Below are 26,241 nucleotides of genomic sequence, written 5' to 3' on the forward strand. Positions count from 1 at the left end.
GCGTTATAAGCAAATAAAAAGATTTTTAGTTCTATAGTGCCTTACTTAAGGAATCCTACAAGACTATATTAAGAAAAAATTGCTTCTTGGGGGCGCTCTACCACAGATCCTATTGCGGGTCGAAGATGAATTTCATTAACCTTCATTAAATACCATCGTAGATTTTTTGACACATTTTTAAATCCCTTTGGAAAATCCAGCGCAAAAATTGGTAAATTAACTAATTGAAGAAGTGCAATATAAAAATTATGGTAATGAGAAAATTTCACAAGATATGATACCACAATATAATATAATTCAGTGCATATCTTGAAATTTCTCTACCGTTTCACTTTTCATAAAATTCACTAACTTTGCTTGGTAGAAAATTCCTTTAATACTTTAATGAAATTTCTCTGTGATATGAAAGACATACACATGGGATGATGATGATAAAGCTGGATATACTTTCTGAGTATAATTCTATGTGAGAAATAAGTTTCTTTATCCAAATCTTTCGTGCTGATCAAGAAAACCAAAGGCAAAATTGTCATCTGTGTGTGATAAATTGAGAGGAGAAAATCCGCGTTGATGACTTGAAATTTATCATTGGTTTGACTCAATTACGGCCAATTAAATTTGTTGAAATCCCCATCCCGAAGAAAAGCCTTAAACGGAAATCAATTTTCCACCAAACAATCATCATTTGTTCATAGTATCAGTAAACTTCTGGTGCACAACCCACACTTTGTGGTGCCTAATTTCTCCCCTGGAGACATTTCGGGTAATTAATTTAAGAGTTTGGGGTGAATTTTGAGTACTTTTGGAGAACTTTCCCCTCTTCTTTTATAATACGGTTAATTTCCTTTTTTTTTTTTTTACGACGACGCTCTCTAACGTTCCCTAATGCTGAACATTGGCGCCCAAAATCTTTCGTACTATTTATTTTGCTTCCTTCACCACAAATCTCAAATTCACATTGCCAATCCATCATTTTTGAATGTATGAGGTGTGGGAGGCAAAGAAGAAATTAAATGGACACTATGGGGAAGAAAATAATCTATAATTGATGTGAAAATTACCATTTTTACTATCATGTGATTTTCTAAGGACATTTAAAATTTCATCCAAATTTCTGTTCCAAAGCATAGGGGAAAGTGCTCTCCCTTCGAACGTCCATGCCTTCACTGAGGGAAATCCGAAAAAGTTGAAATAACATTCCGGAAATGTTAATTTTACCCTGCAGTATTGATCCGAAATCGGTGTAAATATTACCCTTTTTAGGTGTATTGGGGGTTAAACTTACCCTTTTCATGTTAATTTTACCCTTAAAAAGGTGTAAAATTAACACTAAAAAATGTTGATATATTTTTACACCTAATTAAAGTTCTGAGGAAAAAAATTAATCGCACCCTCTTTTTTTCTCAGTGTTCGAATAATGTGAATTTTCTTTTAGTTTTCCTAAGAGACTTACCCATTATTATCAAGTAATTATCAATAATTGATGATATGCTAACTAAAATTTAATAAAAATCTGTATGTCTCTTAGGAAAAATGAAAGAAAATTCACATTATTCGAAGACATGAACGTTCGAAGGCAGAGCACTTTCCCCTAACCAAAATAGACAATACAAAAATTCTCATAAAATAATTAAATTCCATGCAGTGCTTTCTAACTTTTGATAACCCTGTAGTACTTTTGGTCCAAAACATAATTAATAGTAGTAATATGTTAATGACTCAGTGGTGTTGGTGGTGATCATGGTGATACACAAGCTTTTAAAATCTACAACAAAATTCTAATGCATTGGTGAAACAATGTAAATACATTAGCAATCACGATGATATTGTTGTTTTAAATTAATTAAATCCTAATGAACATATGCAATGTTAATATTTCATTTAAATTCATTCACATAAATAGCCAGTTCACATAAAAGTGATTCAATTAATAAGTTATCTGAAATAGCCAAATATTTTGCCATGCATTTGCGAATTCAACTTATGCACAATTTTATTGATTGTAAAATATCAAATTATTCATTATTAGTTTATTAATATTTATTAGGGAGAAGTGGGACACCTTTGAATTGGGACAGCTGTGAAATTGGGCTTTTTTCTCCTATTTTGGAATTAAATTGGACTTTGGCATGATATAATTCAGCACCAAGAGCAATTGTGCAGATTTATTGCATTAGGTAAGAGCTCAATTGAATTTTAAAATAGAAGAAAAAAGTCCAATTTCAAAGCTTTAAAAATTTTAAAAATTCTCTGATTTTGATATAGAAGTATTATTTAAAAAAAGTTGATTTTTCAAGTAGGTGAAAGTACTCTCCCTTCGAACATTCATGCCTTCGAATAATGTGAATTTTTTTTTTATTTATCCTAAGAGACTCAAATATAATTAGCACATTATTATCAATAATTGATAGAAAGCTAATTCATATTTGATAGAAATGTGTAAGTTTCTTAGGAAAAATAAAAGAAAATTCTCATTATTCGAAGGCATGAACGTTCGAAGGGAGAGTACTTTCCCCTAGTGCCTCAAATGGAGAATGTCTTAAAAATTGCATGATAAATATGTTTCACAAAAGCTCAGAAAAGTTTAATGATACAGATGATACCAAAGAAAATTTTATAAGTTTTTGAGAAAATTGTTAAACCGGAATAACCTGTCTGTAAAATGCGGATATGAATCATCCCTTTATAATTTTCTATACACATCTATAATTTACTAAAACATTAATTGAAAATAAAACAAAAATTTAAAAGTATCTGTTCTAAAGTGTCATCTGCATACATTAAGATTAAATATTGATATTAATATTAATCATTGTTCCATCACATTTTCTGGTTATTTGGATTTTAGAATTCATTTTCCTTTCATAATTTAGTATATTAATATGGGAGAAACGAGAAACTTCTCTTCCTCAAGAGCTGACGAATTTAATACTTATGGGAGGATGGGGCAGTTTCAGGAATTCAGATCATAGTTACAAGAGTAATGAAATTGTTTTTCGGATAAAAATTACTTATCAATTCATAACCCATAAAATTACCTGATAAGTAATATAACTGAATTTCTGATAAAAATTAGTTATCGGTTGTCAAGCGATTCAGAACCGATTGGAATCGGTTCAAACTTGTCAAAAATTCCAAGACTTTTCCAAAGAGCTTAACCATGATACTATCCGATGAAGAAATACGCTCTCTAGAGCCATTTCAATTTTTTATTTTGAGAGAACACATTATTCGAAATGATTCATTGGTATTTTCGTAGTGGACGAAATGTTCGCTTGGGTAACCTCTAAAACATATCCAAAAACGAAAAAAATCACACGACGTGTTTTCGAGCAATCCCATGAAACTAGATTTTGTAGGGGTAGGTTCTTGGGTCACCTTATGGCGGGTCCCGCGAAGATCCTAATCCCAGGTTTCTATCTCTAACTGTTTGGGCTCTAGGAGTAGTAACGATCGGACGGTCGGACGGATGGATGGACAGACGGTCGAACGGATGAATGAACGGACGGACGAATGGAAGGACGGATAGGTGGAAGAACGGACGGAAGGACGGAGGGATGGATGGACAAAGATATATTGAGAAATGTGGTCCACATGCGATAGCACATGGAATGGACAATGGTCAAAACTATATGGGCACTGGTCCCGGAAACGCCACAAATGAGAGTAGGTGCATTTTGTAGGTACTGATATAAAATTAAAAAATTGCCGGAATCCAGGACAATAAACGTTGGGAGTCCGTGTAAAAAAGCATTTATCCTTCCGAAATATCGCTGTTTTGACAACGAATTACTCAAGAACGACTAAAGCGATCTTGATGAAATTCGGTATAGGATCAATGTATTACTTAAACTTTTTACTCATGCATACCACCCCCTCCCCCACCCTCCATTCTTGTAGCCCCCATACAAAATGAGGCCATTTTATCTTACGACTTCTTTCTGAGAAGAGGTAAAATGCTGAAATACGGCATGCGAACAAGGCTTAAAGAAAACTTTTTATCCATACATACCGAACCCTTCGTCCATCATCCCTTCTGGTAGCCCTCATACAAAATTAGAGCATTTTACCTTATAATTCCTTTCTGAGAGGAGATAAAAAGCTGAAATTCGACATGGGAACAAAGCTTAAGGAAGACTCTTTAACTAGCATACCAGCCCAACACCCACCTGTCTGATAGTCCCAATATAGAAAGAATTCCTTCACATAAATTGTTATTAATCCACTGAATTGCATATTAGTGCAACTTCTGTAGACAATGAATCGAGAAGCAACTCCAAAACCTTGATTACAATATCAAAAAAATCACCACTAATGAAATATAAAAAATCTGGAAAATGATTGTTAACGTTATTACTTATTCGTTTTTTTTTCATTCAATCAAGCTTGATCAAAAAGTTCTTCGTGAGGATTGTTGAAAATACCTCTTCTCAGAAAGGAGTTATAAAGTAAAATGTTCTCATTTTATATGGGGGTTATCAGAATGGAGGGTGGGGGGAGGGAGTGGTATGCATGGATAAAAAGTTTAAGTAATACACTGACCTTATACAGAATTTCACCAAGATCGCTTTAGCAGTTCTTGCGTAATTTGTTGTAAAAATAGTGATTTATCAGAAGGATAGAGGCTTTTTTACAAGGACTCCCAGCGTTTATCGTCCTGGGTCCCGAGAATTTTTTTAATCTTATACCAGTATCTGCAAAATGCGCCTACTCTCATCTCTGGATAAAGATGAATCGGTGCCCATATATACTTTTGACCATTCTTCCTTCTAAGAAATAGTTTTTATACTCTAAACTTTATCCTCCTCCTATACCGATGTCTATCCATTGACATAGGTCCCCTTCATGGCGATTTCGGGACCGGATTTGACCATTCTCCTTTTGGAGTTGAAGAAATCGAAGGTTATTATATGCTGCTCTCTCTGTGGAGTTCGAGCAGTATAAATACACTGAACAAATTATTACTTATTCAGTATTACTCTACACTCCTCTATATAATAATAAAGTTTTCTTTTAAAATATTATATAATTCCTATACACTCTTCTCTCGTGAAAAAACGATTCTGTTGTGAAATTGAAATTTTCCAAATCAATAGCAGCTCCTAATGAAATGAGAAAATAAGAAAAAGTTTCACTAAAATGGAATTTCCGGAATATCTTACGAAAGCTTCCAACTGTGAAAATTTTTGTATTTTTCTTTGTTTTCTGAGAAAAAAATTCCTTCTTTTTTCTGCAAATTTCTCATAGTTGGAGAGGAATGGCTTGAGAATGGCATGAAAACGTTGAACTTAGAAGTCAAACATTTTATCTGTCGTCTTCGTCTCCCATCGATCAAATTGATTGAGGGTGTCTTCTCGCGTGACACAAAAGAGCAACTGAACAAGGGAGTGCAAAGATGCCACTTCAACAAAGCTCTTATACACTGCAAAAAATAATTAAAGGATGTGATAAAGTTTACACTGAGAACGCAACATTTGGAATTAAAATAATTATTTCAAAAATTCTTTATTTTTTTACAGTTAATCTAGTTGCTTTCATTCATTCATTCATTTTCAACCTCTTGTCCCTATTGGGATCACGGGCCCGATATCCAAATTAGCAGCCCACGATTTTCGATCCTCCGCCACTTCAGGAAGATGTTCGGGTTCGATCCCAAGGCTTTCCAAGGCAAGATCCTGAATTTCATTCAGCCACCTTGTCCTAGGTTTGCCTCGAGGTCGACGCCTCCTCACAATGGCTCGCATAGCTTTTCTGGGGAATATTATTGCTTTCAATCTAAAAATCAAAAACCAAGTACAGTAGAGTCTCTCAAATCTGAATCTCTCAAATTCGAACGACGTTTGAATTCAAAACGTCAATTGTGGAGTTACGTTAAAGAATTCGTATCTGGATGAATTAAAATCATATTTATGTGTTTCTTCCTAAATGTTTACATACATTATGTTTATATAAAATGTAAAGTAAGTGTGTTACCAATAAGACTTGTGACGGGAATTTGATTCCAAGTACAATTTAATCTCACATAAATTTCGTTAATTTTGAAAAAAATCTTTCAAATTTGGGAGGTGAGATGTCAAAAATACCCCCGAGCGTTCGAATTTAAAAGACTCTACTGTACAGTACACTCTCGCTAATTCGGCTCTTTTAAGATCGGGCTACATTTTAATTCGGGCGGCAGTTAAATTCGAAAAAAGTTTGTTGACATTTTTCAAGTTCAATTATTATCAAATGAAGCAAATATGCTCAAAGGACATTGGGCAAAACTGTATGGGAGTTGGTCTATGTGGCGACCACAGGTGGGACTAGGTGCATTTTATAGGTAATAGTGTAGGATGAAAAACTACCGAGATCCAGGACGATATTCACCGGGAGTCCTTGTAAAAACACCTTTATCCTTTCGAAAAAATTCTATTTTGACGTTAAATTACTCAACATCAGCTAAAGGGATCTTCGTGAAATTTGGTATGGAGTCAATGTATGACTTAAGTTATTTATCCATGGATACTACCCCCTCCCCCCAGCTCTCCTTCCAATAGCCCCCATACAAAATGTGGACATTTTCCACTATAATTCCCCTCTTAGAAAAGGTAGAAAGCTGAAACTCGGCATCGGATCAAGGTTTACGAAAGGCTTTTTAACCAGGTATATAGGCTCTTCCATTCGTCACTCGTTCTTGTAGCCCCCATACAAAATAGCGACTTTTTCCACTATAACTCCTCTGTAAAAAGAAGGAGAAATCAGAAACATAGCATAGGATCAAGGGTAATGCAAGGCTCTTTAACCGTGAATACATACGTTTTCCTCTACCACTCCTTCCATCAGTCCCCATACAAAATGAGGACTTTTTCCACTATAACTCCTCTCTGAGAAAAGCTAGAAAGCTGAAACTCGGCATAGGAACAAGGTTTATGGAAGGCTATTTAGCCTTATAAAATCTGACTACGATTTCAAAAGAAAATAAATAAATAAATCAGAGTTAGAAAAATAAATCAAAATATGTAATGATTCTACTGAAATCGATAAATACAATAAGGTCATATCTCTCTCTAAAAAAGTATGAGACATACATATAATAAGATCATTATAAACGGGTGAATAGTTTCGAAACTTAACACATTTCTTGTTAATCGAAAACTTTGATAACCTATAGAGCGTCCCTTGTCGTCGACTTCTAAACTTATCTATACCGCCATTTTATAGGATTTTTCGAGATCTTTCGATTGAGTATTCATTGATTAAATTCGCTTAATAAATCTCTGTGATATAATGTATCAAGTTTTGACTTTGATCCCTTATGTTTCAATGTCCTCCTACGCATGTTATACATTGTAAAGACGTATGCTCTTCTGTCTATTTCGAGAATATGCAGTCATTTAATACATTTTATGTTGCAGTTTATGTATTTCCCTAAACAGGACAGTATAAATGCGCACATTTCGTATAAAAGAGTAATTTTCTTCTACGAAAACCGTTTTTTTGCTCTAGAGCTTTTCCCTCATGATGGTTTAGAACTTTGGCCCGGGAACAAAAGTTGTTACCTTTTCCATGGCCTATTCAATGATATAGGTCTCATTGGTGGTCGCACCATAGACCACTTTTGCTATTGTCCTTTGTCGTGATTTGTTTTAGTTTTCATGTGATTTTGCATTATTAAGAGGTGTTCATTAAATTGCTAATAGCAATTAGCATGCAAACTCAAAATGAGTATGCAGATAAACAAAAAATCGTTGCATTTCAAACAATTTGACGCCCGAATTTCTCTCTAATTCGCTTGACATTTCGGTCCCAAATGCTCGAATTTGAGAGAGTCTACTGTATCATCAAAAGATTAACTGAAAAGTTTTGCCCAATCCTATAACGGATGTTAATAATTAAACAAAACAAAACCTAGAAAATCTTTTATTATACGAAGAGTATTAAAGGGAGAGTAATAATTTGAGAAAAGATTTTTTGTAAGTAATGCCTCCGACACATCTTTTAGATCAGGAATATTTCATGAAATCAACTACAGAGGGAATAAGTGCCACTCAGGATGACATTTGCTATGTCAATTCAAATTCAAAATTACATCAGCGACGTTAACCGTTAGCGTTGAACATAAATTCCCTACTGAAGGTTTAAAAAAGAAGAAAGAAGTTTTTTTTTTTCCATAAAATGACATTTTTTTTCAATTTCAAAATATTTTTGCTTCAGTGTCGAGTTGGTGATGGAAATGCGTGTGAAGGAATTAAACGGAATGTGGTTGCTTTCTCTCTTTGCAGGATCGGTTCATCCGCTGGTGACAGTTACGCCTAGCCCATTAGGAGGATTACCGCCGCCGAGACGTTCAGCCGATTCGAGTCCCTCGCACAGTCACAGTCACAGTCACTCCCAAATCTCTCGCAATTCCTCGAGGAAGAGTAATAATTCCGTCAATTGCAAATTAGACGGTAATTTCGTGTAATTCTCTCTAATCGCTCTCTGTGAGAAAACTTCTCGTCACCACAGACAATACCATTCTTGGCCCGGGACAATCGTTTAGCTCTTTAGCCAAAATTCCGGAATGTCAGAATTTCATTAAATGTATACTCACGAAAATTTTGCCTCTCTATGCCATCACCATACGAAAAATTATAAGAATTAAGTGGAATTTTTGGAATTCGCAATAGAAAATTATATTGTCAATTTAATCCAATTTACTATTACTTTGGATTTTTTCTGCTTTTTATTTATCCCAGAATGTGGAAAGTTTAGTCTAAATATTAGATAATTCCACTGAATTTCATGTGGAATATTTATGAGAGATAAACTTGGGGTTATATATATATATATATATATATATATATATATATATATATATATTTAATTCAATTAGATTTTCAAGTACTTCTCCGACTTTATTAAAATTCTTTGAGCTAAATTAAATAGAACTCTGTGAAATTTAATATACCATTCTGCCCGTTCCTCCCAGATATTTATCGTACTTCAAAGAAAAGTTAAATAGATGGAAACATAAAAAAAATAAGTTTCAATAAATATATTTGCAATTTTAAATCTAAGATTAAATGATAAAATAATGCAAATTCAACATTTTAATAAAATTATGTAATTGAATTTGTTTCATATTTGTTTAATTGTTAACATGGTAATTATTAAAATCAAATAAAGTAATATCGATGGGGTGACTCAAAAATAGAAAGTTAGTTGAAGTGCTTTTAACGTTAATTATATGATCTTAACTTCTTCGAAAAAATAGGGTTTGATTTGAAATTACTTTGCCGACGGACAGTCGACTAATTTGATTAAACATGCCGTAAAATTCCGCGACAAATGCTAAATCAAGATTTAAAGCCCATTTAAACGTGAATGGTTCAGTTTGAAATTTTAATTCGAAATAAGAATCTTTATTGAGCTGTATACTGATTATTTTTTTATATTCTATATAGAAAATCTTCTCCGAAAACCAATAGTTAATTTATTTTGGAATATGTGTGCTTTTTAAAATATGGTGTTAAATCAATTACATTAATAATAAAAAAAATTAAATAACATATTTTCTTAGATTGCTAATAGTCAAGTGGGTAGCGAGAAAGAGATAGGGAGGGGTCATTCCGTTCCCCCTACACAATATTTAATGATTTATAAAGCATGGAACTAAAAATGATTTAAAACATCTGAGACTTAACCCATTTTAAGGACATTTTTACTCAAAGCAAACGCCTTTACTGGCATTAAAGATCTTTTGCTGGATCTTACAGACTTCCTAATAAAAAGTCCAAAATCATTCAATTTGGATTTATGGTCCATTTTTAGGGAAATGTTTATTATTAAAAAATTCAAAATAGTTTTTGGGAGGATTTTGAGGAAGTTTTTGGTCACATTTGGTCATCTTTTCTTTAACCCTTTAACGACGATACACTTTTTACGGACGGAAAATCAATAAAGAAAATTTAACCGATAAACAAAATCAATGAAACGTCTTGCACCTGACTTTAGAAAATCCAGCAGAGTCTGACACCGGTGTACCAATCGTCCCTAAAGAATTAAGAAAGCTTAGACTTTAATCTTAGAAACGCTTTTAGGGAATTTCTCAAGCTCTCCATATATGCTCCCCCAAGTAATCAAAATTGGTTAAGTATTGAATTGTTGGTGAAATTTTGAAAAAAAAAATTGGCTGACAAGCTTTTCAATTCGAAAAAAGCATTTTGAATCCAAATTTCGATCAATTAACGAGATGCATCTGTTTAATCAAGTAAAAGTTTTAATTTGGACTTTTCTGAAATTTATTTCGTATTTTTATCTAATTTTCTAAAAGAAACCTAATTTAAAAAAAAAATAAATAAATTGGAAATGTAAAAAAAATTATAAAACATTCATCAGTGCGGAGGTTTCAAAATTCGTCACTTTTGAGCTTAATTACTGTAATTAATTACAGTAGCTTAATTACAAATAGCTAGAAATTTGCAAAAAAAATTCCAGACTCCAACAACCTTCTACTTTACGATTATGTATAAACATTGGAAAGAAATAACTTTATGTAGTCAGGGAAAATTCTTTCCTCTATGGATCACGGGGACCCAATCGTCCTTAAAGGGTTAAACGAATTGTTTAGAATTTCGAAATATCACGAGTGTCAAAGTGAATCTAGGGGAGACTGGGGCACATGTAATCATTTTCAATAGATGCGAATTTGAGGTGATTTTCCAAGCACACAGTAATTTTTTGGAAAATATTTCTTAGCTCATGTTTTACCCTTAGGTATAGGCAATACATCGAGGGTAATGCGGATGCTGGAAAACAATTGAGTTTTCCATAAAAATAAAATTTGTGTCACTCTGCATTTTTCTCTTTTCACAAAATACCTGGGGTAGAAGTAAACACTTTCTGTGGAGGATGTAAACACCCTTTTTTCCACCCTAGAAATTAACTTTGCACCACTTTCAATTATTTTAATTACTTAGGAGATATATAAAGACTGTTTATTTTTCAAAAACTCACTACACTTTTTACAAGAAATAATTTAAATAGCACAAAAATAAAGCATGCAAATCAAAGACATTTTTCAATGGATATTCCCCATATTTTGACATCATGTGACTTGTTATGTTGAACACAACGAAAAATTTCCCACCACGAGATGCAGCTATCAAACGAATGAAATGAAGAAGAAGACAAAATATTTTGCCATTTATTCTACACTCGCGACATCTACAATTACGGGGAAATTGCCTGTTTACATCTACCCCAAATGCTGTTTTCTGACCAATTATTAATTTTTTTTTTAAATAATGAGAATCTTAATTTCTCTAGTAAATACATTAATATAATCCTAAAAGATGTAGGAAAGAACTGGTATTGCTACATTTCAATTATTTTACACAGTTTTTAATTTCCAGGTGGAAATCCAAATGACCAAAATAATCGAAATATCAACATTTTCGGGAAAAATGACTTTTATTTTTAAAGTATTAGGATTTTATTGACCAATTCATCTGTGGACATATATCCCCATGGTATCTATGAATGCTTATGGGTTTTATCCTCTGGAGTCTTAAAATTAATTAAAAAAATCACAGTGTTTACAATTACCCCTGTTTACTACTACCCCAGTTCTCCCTATGTGTGCTTTGTTGAGGGAAAACTCAAAACAACAAAGCTCATTACAATAAAATTGCTCTTATAATCACTGAGTAATACTTTTAACCGCTTCTTAATCCTATAAAATCGAGAGGGTCAAAAATTGGAGGTCAGAAAAAAGCACATTTTCTGACTTCTTAGAGCAAAATATAACTTTAGAAGCCTGTAGGAAATTTTTTTTTGGGACACCAGTGTCCATATCGTCCTTAAAGGGGGTCAATGAAATATTTTATAAATTTTCCGCATCCCTTGTAAAATTTTAATTAGAAAATTCAAAATTGAATTTAAATTCTTCGAAAATCAACAACTTTTTGTGCAAATAGATCTCAGTTTACTTTTTATCCAAGACACTATTGAAGAATCAAACTTCAGCTACGAATAAAAGGAGTATGTCATTCAATTTTGATTCATAGCATTGCAAACTTGTATAAAGGCATGATTTAGTAACAGATATTGGAAAATCAATTATCTTATTGCATGATTATGATAAATTTAAAACTAAATTCCTATGAAATACGTTAAAATAAATAAAACATAGATAGATTTTTTAACATATTCCGAAAATAAAGCTTTTCAAAGTATATTTTATGCAGTGAAATCTAGGCGGCTGATTGGAGAATTTTTATTTCGAAAGAGAGATTTATTTTCGAAATATCACAATTTGAACTGACCTTTAGGGCAGAATCACATTGACAGTAAAATGCTCGCCGTAGCCTCACCGTATTTCGTTAATTTACGCATTTTCATTACAATTCTGATGCAAATTTTCCATTAACGTATTACCTTATTTCATACTCGGTGGCACTAGGTGAAAATAATATGAGTAAATTGAAGAAATAAAACGAAAATTCGATAAACGGTGAGCAAAAAAAAACTGTGCGAGAAATTGACCGTACAGTTCTTTTTGCTCATCGTATATCGCATTTTCGTTTTATTTCTTCAATTTTCTTAAATTATTTTCACCTAGTGCCACCGAATATGAGATAAGGTAATACAGTAATGAAAAATTTGCGTAATAATTGCAATGAAAATGTGTAAATTAACGAAATACGGTGAGCATTTTACTGTAAATGTGATTCTGCCCTTAACTCTTTAAGAACGAATCGGAGACCCGTGTCCCAAAAAAATATTTTTTTAGTTATAGAAAGTTATTTTGTTCTCTAAATAGTTTTAATTTTGGGACACCGGTGTCCCATTCATCCTTAAAAGGTTAAAGATGTTTTGCACTCTGCTGGATATAAAGAATAATATTTAAGATATTAAAGAATGCAATGTTCAGAAATTGATACTACAAACTTCTTAAACCTTTAAATTTAGGACATTTGAAGCCCTTTTAAATAGTTAAAATTTTGAAGTAAACCTGCAAAATGAGAGGAGTCATTTAGGCTCAAGCCCAGATTTAACAATTTATGTTGAATGCTTATGCTCTTTTTATTTCTAATTTAAAGGCTCCTATACTCTTGAGTGAAATATATTAAATATATTCATGTAATAATATTAAATTATTTTTAAACACAAATGGTGAACTATAAAATATCATTGATTGACTTAAAAAAGAGAGATCAAGTTATCTAAACGAATATTTGTGGGATGACGGAATGACCTCAACTTAGTCCATTAAATATTTCTCCAAGAAAAAAGCTATATCAAATATCTCTGGAATGGAATCTATTTACGTTGATTTGTGCATGATTGAAATTTATACTCTTTTACCTACAGACATTCGCCTGATGTCGAGGAAGCAGTCATTTTTTGATCCGCTCCAGCTCAAGGTTCCACTGAAGGATGTCGTGTGCTACTTATCCCTTCTGGAAGCCGGAAGGCCCGAGGATAAATTGGAATGTAAGCTATTTTCCTCAACCCACTCTCAAGTCTGATTTTGGGATTCTCAGAATGGGTGGGGAGATCTAGGGAATGCGATAGTTTAACAACATTCTTCTCTCACATTTCACAGTCATGTTCCGGCTATATGACACTGATGGGAATGGCGTTCTGGACACCACAGAACTCGATGCAATTGTCAATCAGATGATGTCAGTGGCAGAATATATTGGGTGGGATGTCTCGGAATTGAGGCCGGTGAGTGAATCTTTCACAGGACTATCTGACAAGTCACTATTCACCCGTGATGCTTTCCAATTTCTGCTGTTTTCACATTTTCTCGTCATAGCAAAAGCTTTCAAACCATCTGTTTCACTATGCACGGAAGTATCATTCGTCAGAACATGACTATATTGTACTGAAACGTACTGTTTGGTATATAAGATAGTTAATATTTGATCATGATATATGACTATGAAGGCTGAGAATTCATCCGATTCCATCGTCTGAACTTGAATTATTTGTAAGCTTATTCTCATGTATACCTAAACCGGATTATAAATCATGACAAAACTTCACTGGATATCACGAATATATTGGAATTAATGTCACTGATTCAAACCTATTGGGGATTTAAGGCCTGTCAAATAAATAGAAATTTGATCAAATTGACTAAAAAAATATTCCTGGGTATTAATAGTAATAAAAATTAATAAAGAATGATAGCCTCATTGTGCTGCCCTGTGTATGCCTTGGAAAATCTCCCTCAGCGGTTCGTTCATTAGATAAAAAAGCTTTGCTGTCTGTTACGATTCCCTGAATGTGTCTCGACTAGAATATTAAAATGTATTATAAAAAATAAATTGTATTATCAACAGATTTATTAACAGAAATTTATATTAAAAGAAAAGTTCAAGTAATGCTTGATGATAAGAAATTGTGAAGGGAAAGAATGGCGTACCTCCATTGTATAAAATTTATTTTACTTCAGAGTGTAAATGAAAATAATCATTCGAGATAACACTTAAGGAATTCTCGAATTATCGAGAATATACAGCTGCAAGTTTCCTAGTTAGGGAACGCGCTGAGACAATCAAATTTTCCAATCTTCCTTGTATCATTTGCTTTTTATTTGTGGCAGAAATAACAAAGACAATGCTTGATTCTGACATGATTTAATAGAATGCTTCGAGCATTGAGCTTTTCAAATTAGATATCATGTGCAGGAAAGGTACCCAAAATGAACCAGAGCGAAGCTCAGTTTAACGGCGTTATCACACTTGCACATTAAAATTTTAATCTGATTCACATTAAATGTCGCTTGTGAGCGTACAAATATGTTATTTGTGTCTTTGAGTCACTTAATATTTGGGGTTTTTCTATTTATTGATAAAGAAGTGGACTTGGCCTGCAAAAAAAGTTTAAATTTACCTAAAGCATAAATATTTTTCACATTAAAAAATTAAAGAGAAAATCGCATTAGTTTTTCGCATTAATGCTATAAATCAATTTATATCAAATTTTGCGGGCCAAGTCTACCTAGTTTATCAACAAATAGATCAAATTTTGAATATAAAATGATTCAAACACAAAAATTACACATTTGGACTCTCACCAGCGACAATTAATGTGAATCATATTAAAATTTTAATGTGCAAGTGTGATAACACAGTAAGATTCCTATTTTGGAAAGGAGATTTAAAATAAAATTTCCACTTTTAAAAATCTTTAAAATTGGATGAACGAAGAAAAACCAAAATGTAAAAAATCGAAGATCAGTTTCGAAAGTCAAAGAAGAAACTGTTTCACTTTTTTTCGTTCTTCGGATGGATTTTTTTTAATTTGTTCAACGTCATGAAAATTATTATAATGCAAGATTTTTTGAAGGAGTAGGATAAAAAATACTGAAGGATTAACTAAAAATACATTTGAAAAGAATTATTCATTGAATTCATTTATTCATCAAAAACTTCAAAGATTGATTCTTTTCACTATGAAACTGTCAAGAACAAGATATAATCTGAGTTATTCCGATCCGAATAAGAGAGCAAGTACTGTACCCTTTAAAAGCCTTTTCTAAAAAATATTTCAGTTTTCAGTTGTAAAGATATTTCTCTAATAAAATTCAATGCTTATACGGACTTCAGACCTAAGGTTTAGCTATCAGTCAAGTTCTTTTTCCCAAAAATTTAACATATAATTGTATTTTTAAAGGCAAATTGCCTATTATATTATAAAAACCCATTAAGATATCTTGACATTTACTATTTTCTATTTTGAGACCTTTGAGAAATATGCTAAAAATTCTAGAAAAATTTCAATTAGCAAAATAATACAAAATTAAAATACTTTCAAATAAAATATTATTTATTTGTTTCATTTTGATATAGTGAGTCATTGTGTATTTTGCATTTGCACATTATTCAGTTTAAAATGTTTCGTGAATAATGTCAAATTCAAATACTTCATTCATTTGCACCGGGCAGGACTCGAAATCACAGTACTGTGATAGTCGAATCAGAAATGAATTAAAAAAATGTTACTGCAATTTGGGCAGTATTTCTTTTTAGTAATTCAGTGGAAGTCAAGACCAGACTTTTTTCCCAATTTCTTGTTCACTAATTTATTTTTTAAGTCAACATTTCGATCCTGATTAGGATCAAATTCAGGGTAATTCAGGATCTAATACAGAGATAAATATAATACACAAATTCATATTGTGTCGGTTAATATACCGATTATTAACGGTGTAAACATATCAATTTATTAATTAATGCGATTTTCTCTTTAATTTTTTGTGAAAAATATTTATGCTTTAGGTAAATTTAAACTTATTTTTGCAGGCCAAGTCTACTTCTTTATCAATAAATAGAAAAACCCCAAATATTAAGTGACTCAAAGTCACAAATAACATATTTGGACGCTCACAAGCGACAATTAATGTGAATCACATTAAAATTTTAATATGCAAGTGTGATAACGCTGTTAAAAAGGTGTAGAGGAATAAATTTTCTATTAAAATACGTCACTTAGCTATTGTTTTAAATTTACGAAAGCTCGTAATAAATCAAATCAAAATATGATAATATCCCATGTCTGATACTATTTGCCCCAGAATTTTTGAGAATGGTTACAAAATTATCTTTTAGAAAACGGCTCGATAAATGTATTTCCTTACAAAATAGAGGAAAATGACTTTCACAAAGTTGTAGAGCAGTAAATTTACTATAAAAATGCACTAATTAGAAATTCTGGGGCGCTAGGGTAGCTTGTAAAAAATAAAATATCCGTTTTGTTACTTTTTGCCCCAGTCTCCCCTACCGTGTTTCTTGACTCCAAATTATCCGAAAATATTTGAGAAAGCATAGGAAAATTTTGAGAAAAACCGAAAAATCAATGTTTTAGAGGAGATGGCGAAAGTGAAGGGAAAAGGGAAAGAATGTCTGGAGATAAAGCTTTTTTTATTGATGGTTACCGAGGACTGAAAGTTGATGTCTTTTACGATTTAAGCACCAGAGCCGGTGACAAGTTGGAGAAGAGTGAATTATATAACTGCTCTGTTTTTGAGTTCGATCAGTAATATTGTAATAAAGCTGTAATATAGGATTACTTGGTCACTAAAATTAGAAAATTCTCATATAGAAGACCTCTGTTTAATTCGGGCAGAATATTGACCGAAAGGTCATCTGACTCAGGAGGAAATTCGGGTGTGAAACTTATATATTCTATTAAATTTACATACTCGTATTTAAAGTAAATTCCATGAAAAATCTTCAACAAAAAAATTCAACAAACAAACTTAACGAAACATGAAAAATGTCAGTATTTTTTTGTTTTTATTGTAACTACCACCCGTTTTGAAAAGGAGCCCGATCTGAAAAACCTAATTAGCGAGAATCAACTGCAAAAGAGGCAAAGTATAATTACATCTCGCATTACAATTCAAAATCGATTAAATGCACAAATTGCGCTCCTTTAATTTTTCACCATAACCAACTCCTTATTATAATTATTCGTTTATCTCCACAGTCAAGGCCTCAATATGAATATTTATATTTCAATGGAATTGCTGTGGAAAAAATCCAATTAAAATCAGCAGGATTCTTTTGTAGTCGCTTGATGTTGTGAAACTTGACCATTTCAATTGAGTGTCCTCATACCGACGTTTAAAATGCTTTTCCGCTTTAGATTCTGCAAGACATGATGACGGAAATCGATTATGACGCCGATGGAACAGTATCACTGGAGGAGTGGCAGCGTGGGGGACTCACCACAATACCCTTGTTAGTCCTCCTCGGTGTGGACAACACGCTGAAGGAGGATGGGATCCATGTATGGCGCCTCAAACACTTCAGCCGTCCGGCCTACTGCAACTTGTGCCTCAACATGCTGGTGGGTCTCGGAAAGAAAGGACTCTGCTGCACACGTGAGTGTTTGTCCAGTGTGTTAATTTCTGACGCGAATCGTTAATGAAATAACGTGACAATAACATAAAACTACTGCAGTCTTTAAGCTTGAGACATGTTTATGAAAAATTTGCATATTCCTCTTTGACCGGGAGTTCACTTAAGCGTAAAAGACCTATCAAGGGGTCCTTTCAAGGGGTTGGTTTTTTGCCTGTTCATGATCCTTATCTAAGTAAAACCGAAAGAACCCAATAGAAAACGCTTGTTTTTAAGATGGCCGATTCGCTGCGCTGGAAAGTGTCTCGAATAACGCGAAATGGTGTGTTGTACGAGATATTCTTTACTTTTTATAACTGCATTTCTAGTTTCCGGTAATCCAGTATTTTTTTACTCTCTGGTATAAATTCTCTGCTTTAAACCAAAAAGTCACAGAAAGTATATATTTTTTTAAATGAAAAAAATTTCTTTATGAAAATTTACTGTTCCCAAATGCTTCTATATTTGTTTGTATTGATTGCTGTCACAACTGTTTTGTGGTTTTAGAACATGGCGAGGAGTTGAGAAAACAGTTGAGACAGGAACCAACACAAAGAATAGTCGTTAATGCAGAAGCACTTGAGAACAGTACTTCTGCATTATTGATTTTTCTTTGGCAAAATCTTTTTGGTCAGTAAAAAATTCAAATTGGTCAGTAAAAAATCAAATTCGGCCAGTAAAAAATTAAATATGGCCAGTAAAAAATTAAATATAGTAATTAAAAAATTAAATATGTCAGTAAAAAACTTCAAAATATCAGTAAAAAAAATTGAATTTGGTCAGTAAAAAGTCAAATTTGGTCAGTAAAAAATAAAATTTGGTCGGTGAAAGTCAAATTTGATCAGTAAAAAATAAAATTCGGTCGGAGAAAAGTCAAATTTGGTCGGTAAAAAGTCAAATTTGACCAGTATCTTTTTTTAAATCAGTAAAATGTGAAATTTAATCAGTGGAAAATTAAATATGATCAGTGAATAATAATTTAGTCAATAAAATACTAAAAGGAAATCAATAAAAGTTAAAACTTCGTATATCCGGATAAAAAGTATTGCACATTTCGTATTGCGGAAACTTCGTATTTTAGTACATTTCGTATTTTACCATTTCGTATTTCATATTTCGTCTTTCATAAATTTTGTACAAAAATTAAACAGGTGCTACTGATAACTTTCCAAAGCACAGAAAATTTCCTTTTGCCTCAACAGTCGATTTAGAGCTCTAAACCTTAAAAATTGACCATGAAAATTTACTGACCAAAATATTTGCTGATAAAATTTGATTTTTTTCTGGCCAGATTCTTTATTTTTTACTGACCATTTTTTTATATTCTACCGACCAAATTTCATTTTTTACTGATCAATTTTGATTTTTCACTGACCAAATTTGACTTTTTACTGACCAAATTTGACTTTTCTCCGACCGAATTTGTTTTTTTACTTCCCAAATTTTATTTATTACTGACGAAATTTTATTTTTTACTGACCAAATTTGACTTTTTACCGACTAAGTTTGACTTTTCTCCGAAGGAATTTGATTTTTTACTGACCAAATTTTATTTATTACTGACCAAATTTTATTTTTTACTGACTAAATTTGACTTTTTTTCGACTAAGTTTGATTTTTCTCCGACCGAATTTGATTTTTTACTGACCAATTTTTTTTTATACTGACCAAATTTTATTTTTTACTGACCAAATTTTATTTTTTACTGACCAGATTCTTTATTTTTTACTGACCATATTTTATTTTTACTGACCGTATTTTATTTTTTACATACCGTATTTTATTTTTTACTGACCAAATTTGACTTTTTACTGACCATATTTAATTTTTTACCGATTTTTTTAAACTTTTTTCTGGCCATATTTAATTTTTTACTGACCATATTTTATTTTTATCTGACCACATTTGAGTTTTTATGGCTCCGGCACACCTTTTAGATCAGGAAAATTTCATGAAGTCGAAATTCGAATTCCTTTCTTTCTCACATGCTTTGAATATGTCTATCTAATTCTCTTGTACTCTTCTTCTTCTTTTAAACATCACTCCAAATTCAATTTAGATCAATCGAATTTGGTATGCGAAAGAATGAGATAGTCATATGCAAAACATGTGAGAAATAAAGGGATTCGAATTTCGACTTCATGAAATTTTCTTGATCTAAGAGGTGTGCTGGAGTCATTACTGACCATATTTAATTTTTTACCGACCAAATTTTATTTTTTACTGACCAAAAAGTCGCAGCCTTTTTCTTTGTGTTGGTTCCTATCTCGACTGTTTCCTTAGTCCTAGTTGTGTTCTAAAACCACTAAACAGTCGTGACAGGAACCAACGTAAAGAAAAGTCGATAATGCAGGAGCATTTAAAAACAGCATTTCATTGGAATAACACCTTAGTTCATTTTTTTATTTAAATTTTTTGTGATCAATAAAATGCTCTTTTTACCAAAAATATTAGACACATCGTGTTATCCTATGACTGAGTTGCAAAGCTCAAATACTTTTGCAATAATCCTCTTGGCTTTTCAATCACATTATACTTAACATCATTATACCGCCTCGCTCTCTAGTATGCAAATATACCGTCCACGAGCGTTGTGTTCAGCGTGCCCCTGCTTCCTGCATCAACACCTACGTCAAATCCAAAAAAGCAAAGGGTGGAGCTGCATTGCAGCACCACTGGACAGAAGGGAATTGCTATGGGCGCTGCTCCAAGTGTCGGAAACGCATCAAGTCTTACCATGGCATTAGTGGACTCACGTGTCGTTGGTGCCACATGACAATACACAACAGATGTGCTCCCTCCGTCAAAGCTGAATGCAACCTGGGCGAGTTCGCCAACCTCATCATTCCACCCACAGCAATCTGTCCGGCTGTCCTGGATCGACAGCGTTCCGTGAATGTGTCCAACGTGAAAGGCAAGGCACCAACTCCTGCCCCCATGCACTTCCAGATCACTTCTGAACCCTCCACATGTCCCCTCCTTGTCTTCGTAAATCCCAAAAGCGGTGGCCGTCAGGGTCACCGGATTCTCCGTAAATTCCAATATATGCTCAATCCACGTCAAGTATACGACCTCTCTAAAGGTGGTCCAATGGAGGGACTAGCCATGTTCAAGGACGTACCTAATTTCAAAGTTATCTGCTGTGGCGGAGATGGAACTGTAGGTTGGGTTCTTGAAGCTATGGGTGAGTACATGACCCCTTAGTCTCAATCCTTCGAATCACAATCCCCCTCTGCCAATTTCAGATTCCGTGGATCTTCAAGTCCAACCGGCTGTTGGAGTCATTCCTTTGGGAACAGGTATGTATTATTTGTACTTCCGAAAAATCAATAAATTCATCTGCAGTGAATTTCCCTCAAGCAATTATACATTATTCGTCCAATAAAATATTCAATAAATGATTAATATAGATGTGCTTGAATTTAGAAATAATATCATTTTGGCCAATCGTGCTCACACCAATAATCTATTATTAAGCTATTGATTTTTTCTGCGTTTGGCCAAATATGGATTTAGAGAAATGCTTTAGTACCGACTCAAAGAGATAACAATATTATATTTCTGCAATTTTGAACAAAATACACATTTCAATTCCTCTCCAAAGGATTGTGTTAATGAACCAAAGGAGAGGTGCAGCACTTGCACAGGAATCAGCGACAAAGCCAAAGAGTTTCTCCTCAATAGACTTTATTTCACTAAATTTACAAAGACTGATTCTCAGGAAATCTCATGCAACTTAATAGCGCGAAGACGAGTAATTTATGCTAAAGGAATTAGTAATATTGCATAAGTAGGGTAGTTGAGACATGACAAACAATCTCACGAGAGCACACACAAATAACATCATAATGGCTATATGTTATTCACATGAAGTATACGGTAAAAGTGAAATTCATTAAATTTACCCCGTGGCAGAGTACGAAAAGCATCCTCTAGGCCAGAGTCCAAATTCACGAGCGTATTTTGACTGGATTTTGCATCACTACTGCTTCAAACAAGGACAAGTGCATCGGATTAATACGAAATGGAGTGTTGTACGAGATAATTAGACCATTTTCAAACTAGAGGTTTAGCCTAGTTTCCGAAGGTCTAAAAATGCTAATACAGTAGAGTCTCTCAAATCTGAATCTCTCAAATTCGAACGCCGTTTGGATTCAAAATGTCAATTGTGAGGTTATGTTACAAAGTTCGTATTCTTGGTGAATGAAAATCACATTTATGTGCTTCTTCCTGTAAGTTTACATACATTATAATCGTATAAAATGAAAAGAAAATATGTTACCACTAAAACTTGCGAGAAAGTACGAGAATTTGATTCAAAGTACAATTTAATCTCACACAAATTTCGTTAGTTTTGAAAAAATCGTTCGAATTTGGGAGGTGAGAAATGTCAAAAGTACCCCCCGAGCGTTCGAATTTGGGAGACTCTACTGTATCAACCAATTTAATTTGTGTTTTTGATTCAAATAGATTAATGGTGCTATTCCAATGAAAAAATGAGCATGTTTTTTTAGCACATTGCTGTTCTCAAGTACTAAAAAGACCATGACTGTTCCCACATGTTATTTCAATTAATGTCAGATTTTATGATCGGGTGAAAGCTTGCTCGGCGGGAATATTCGAATTCGGATTTCGGTTAGAATATCGACAAGATTAATTTGATGTTTTCACTTTCATAGTATTTTCTACATTTTCTTTATCATGATTGACAAGATGTAAGGTTCTTTTCTCTACACAAAAACTTCATATTTTCCCCAGTTCTCGTCGTGTTTCAAAATCACCAAATAGTCATGACAGGAACCGACACAAAAGAAAAGTTCAACCGAAATCCGAATTCGAATATTCCCTCCGAGCAGGCTTTCACCCCATCACAATACCATCTGACATTCAGTCAGTGTGGAGTAACCTGTCATGTCAAGTTGGCAACTTTAGCCTCAATCGCGGGTTTTCCCAGGTTTTTCATGAGTTTTCCCATGAATTCTCAGTGGTTAAAAGTCGGAGAGCAGCATTAATATTCTCTACTCATTATTTTTCTTGAAATGACGTATGGGAACAGTCATAGTCTTTTTTAGTACATGAGAACAGTAATGTGCTAAAAAACATGGCCATTTTTTCATTGGAATAGCACCATTATGCTGTTTTAGCATGTTTAAACATGTTTTGGTGGGCCAAATTTTAGTTCATATCAATAATTAGGCGAAAATCTATCAAATCAAATGATTTTTAATGCAAAATAACTCATACACTGAGATAAAAGGGGGTGCGATTATCTTTTTCTCCTCATAACTTTAACACTTTTTAGGTGTAAAAATATATCAACGTTTTTTCATGTGAATTTTACACCTTTTGAAGTGTAAAATTAACATGAAAAAGGGTAATTTTAACCCATAATACACCTAAAAAGCATAATATTTACACCAATTTCGGATCAATAATGCAGAATAAAATTAAAATTTCCGGAATATTATTTTAACTTTTTCGGATTTCTCTCAGTGTAGGAACAAATCATCTGAAAATTAAATTTAATTTACAAATTGAAAAATTCCTAGTGTGATAGCACGATAAAATTCAATCAATTGAAATTTCACCTCCTTATCAAAAAATTACATTTTCCTATTCCAACAGCAATGAAAACTATTTTTAGACCGGAAATAAAATCGTCATTAAATATAATGTATTGCCAATAGGTGATATTCAGATTTTTTAATTAATCATTAATTAAAATTTAATCTCTATTGAATTGTATATCATTGCGTTCGGGTGATTTTAAAATTGTGGAATTTTATGCATAATGCATTTCCTAATAAACCCGTCCAATACCATTTCAAAGCTATTTGGCATTCAATTGAGGTAAACGGGTAAACGAATAAACGAAACCAATTGCTCTAAAAGTGCGATTCCCAATTTGAATTTTGTGATGAGACATGTATTTATATGGTGTTGAGGTGTGAAAGGCACAATATTGGTTTCCAGAGGAAATTATTATGCGGCTATTTCCGGTTGATAGCAAAGGGTGAGCTATCTGGACAAAAGTAAAACTGTTCCAGGCATTTCCTGCATTCACAGATGGAGTTTTCCAAAGGGAAGAGACATTCGGAGATCAGTTTCGAAAGCCAAACAAAAGATATTTTTACTTGTCGTTTAGCTCGCTTGGTGGCTATAGTTCCCAGTTCGAATTTCCAAGTATTTAAAGTGGCAGTCCTAACTTTGGAGGAAAACAAAAAAAAGAACGCTCATAAGGGGAAATGCCCACGCTTTGCACGGTCCCAAGATTTATAATGACTAAATTTTCCCTATGGTTTTCAATAAATTTGACTTATCGCACCCATATTTTGAAAACTAGGCGAAAGTGTCCTGTTTTTTTTTTTAATATATTGCGGAGTCATATTTATTCAGAAACATGGGAAAAATTTAGTCATTATGAAGCTTAGGACCGTGCAAATCATGGACACTTTCCTCTAGTTGTTCCATAATAATTCCTCTTACAATCACTGAGTAAGTCTTTTACAGTAGAGCTCCGCTATAGGCTATCGCTCTATAGTCCACAATTTATCGGCCGTTGATTTCAAAACACTAATTTTAAGTTAGGTTATGTTTTTTAGTACGTGACATACATGTTGTTATAATTATTTTAATATTTTTGGCAAACTTTATTGAGTAGTTGTGATAATTGTGATCCATAATGAAGAGAGCGAGGACAAGTACCACAATCGCGAAGAAAGTGGAAGCCGTCGAGCAATTTAAATACTAAAAGTTTAAATACTACAAGTGTCAAATCTGGAACCAAATATGGCTATAGCGGGGCTCTACTGTAACTGCATCTTAATATAATAATTCATAAATTTTCCCAACTTGTGCGAAAATTAATTTCGAAAATTCGAAGTTAAGTTCAATTTACTTTTTATCCAAGACACTCTTGGAGAGATAAACTCCAGCTATGAATGGGAAGAGTGGCATGGTCGGTTTTCTTCCTTTCAAAATAGCTGCAGCCAGAAAGCTCACTTATTTAGGTCCATTATGCACTCCCGATTTTGCGTTCTATCTTAAACCCAAGGCGGTGAACCTTCTCTATATCGGTGAAACTATATACGTCAGTTCAATCAAATTTTAAAATATATTATGAACTTTATATAAAGACGTCTGCTGCGTGATAAAACAAGTAGTTTTCAATCTAACCACCAGTATTGGTATATCAAAAGTCATACTTATGAACTTCAGGAAAGTTTAGGAAAATGCCAAATTTGTTTAATCAATGGTCTTGTTTTAAGAGCATGGAATCTGAATTAAATAAAGTTAAAACTTTGGAACAGCATCAAGAGCATTGCCTGAGTTAATATTCGGGTTTAAAAACTTTAATGATTATAATGTATAGCCAGATATTTAAGGAAATGTTTTAAATTGGGTAAGGTATTATTGTTCTTCTTGTTGTTCTTCATTTGTATTTCGTCGGTTCTTTTTATACAATCTCATATCTTAAAAGGTTTCTCTAAATTACTTAAAATTTGTAAGGATTTATTTCAGATTTCTTACAAAACTTTACATTGCGTATGTCAATTCTAATACATTTAAGAATGAGATGACTATACACTCTCGTTGAAATATCAAAAGCATGTTTACAAAATTAAAGAGCCGGAAATTAAATTGATTCCAAAAATATTCAATATGTATATATTTTTAATATTTCAAAATCGTAACTCTCTGAATATTTATATCACAATTTGATTTATCATTAAAAATTTAGTTGTCTGTTTTCACGAGATTTTGCAATAGTCCGGCAAAATTCTGAGACAAATTGATTATATTATTGAGGGTTTGGAAAGTTTTTTTTTCAATTTTAGAATGGATTTCAAATGATTTTTGACCTAATTTTAATTCTTAGTAATCATAAATATTAAATAAAATAATTATTATTAACTACATATTAAGTAGTTACTTTTGTGATTATGTACAATCTTTGGAAAAAAAATAATTTTATATCTTCAGGAAAAATTATTTTAAATATCATTCATTCATTTTAATATCATTCTGAAGGTTTATTGTGATAGCAAGTTATGATCAAACCAAATAAAAAGTGAAACTATTTTTCACTTTTCCTTGTAAAAATTTTGCAGATATTGCACCGCTACTTAAGCAAATTCGTTCGTATAGTTCTTGTGCTATTTCGGCGAACATTACGAAATATGTATTTTTATAAAGGATTCGACGCACAATTTCGAAATATATCAGAGAGATTTTGAAATATTGAAATGACAGCTGCATTTTATATAGCTATGAAGTAAAAAAAATGATAGATTATAACATTTTTTTCTAGATGTATCACAATATTTGACCCAACAATACATAAAAAGCCAAAATTCACCAA

At 32.7% G+C, this 26,241-nt stretch overlaps 1 protein-coding gene across 2 annotated transcripts in view; it reads left to right on the forward strand.

The window, feature by feature from the left end:
- LOC129804880 (diacylglycerol kinase 1) overlaps nt 1-26,241 on the forward strand; it is a 172,406-nt gene that overhangs the window by 135,042 nt on the left and 11,123 nt on the right. For both annotated transcript variants that reach the window (XM_055852573.1, XM_055852572.1), the window contains 6 exons: nt 8,262-8,429; nt 13,336-13,458; nt 13,571-13,695; nt 17,626-17,863; nt 20,446-21,063; nt 21,125-21,178. In XM_055852573.1, coding sequence (XP_055708548.1) covers nt 8,262-8,429; nt 13,336-13,458; nt 13,571-13,695; nt 17,626-17,863; nt 20,446-21,063; nt 21,125-21,178 — 1,326 coding nt within the window. The remainder of the gene's footprint in view (nt 1-8,261; nt 8,430-13,335; nt 13,459-13,570; nt 13,696-17,625; nt 17,864-20,445; nt 21,064-21,124; nt 21,179-26,241) is intronic.

This window comes from Phlebotomus papatasi, chromosome 2 (assembly GCF_024763615.1).
Source record: "Phlebotomus papatasi isolate M1 chromosome 2, Ppap_2.1, whole genome shotgun sequence".
Taxonomy (NCBI): domain Eukaryota; kingdom Metazoa; phylum Arthropoda; class Insecta; order Diptera; family Psychodidae; genus Phlebotomus; species Phlebotomus papatasi.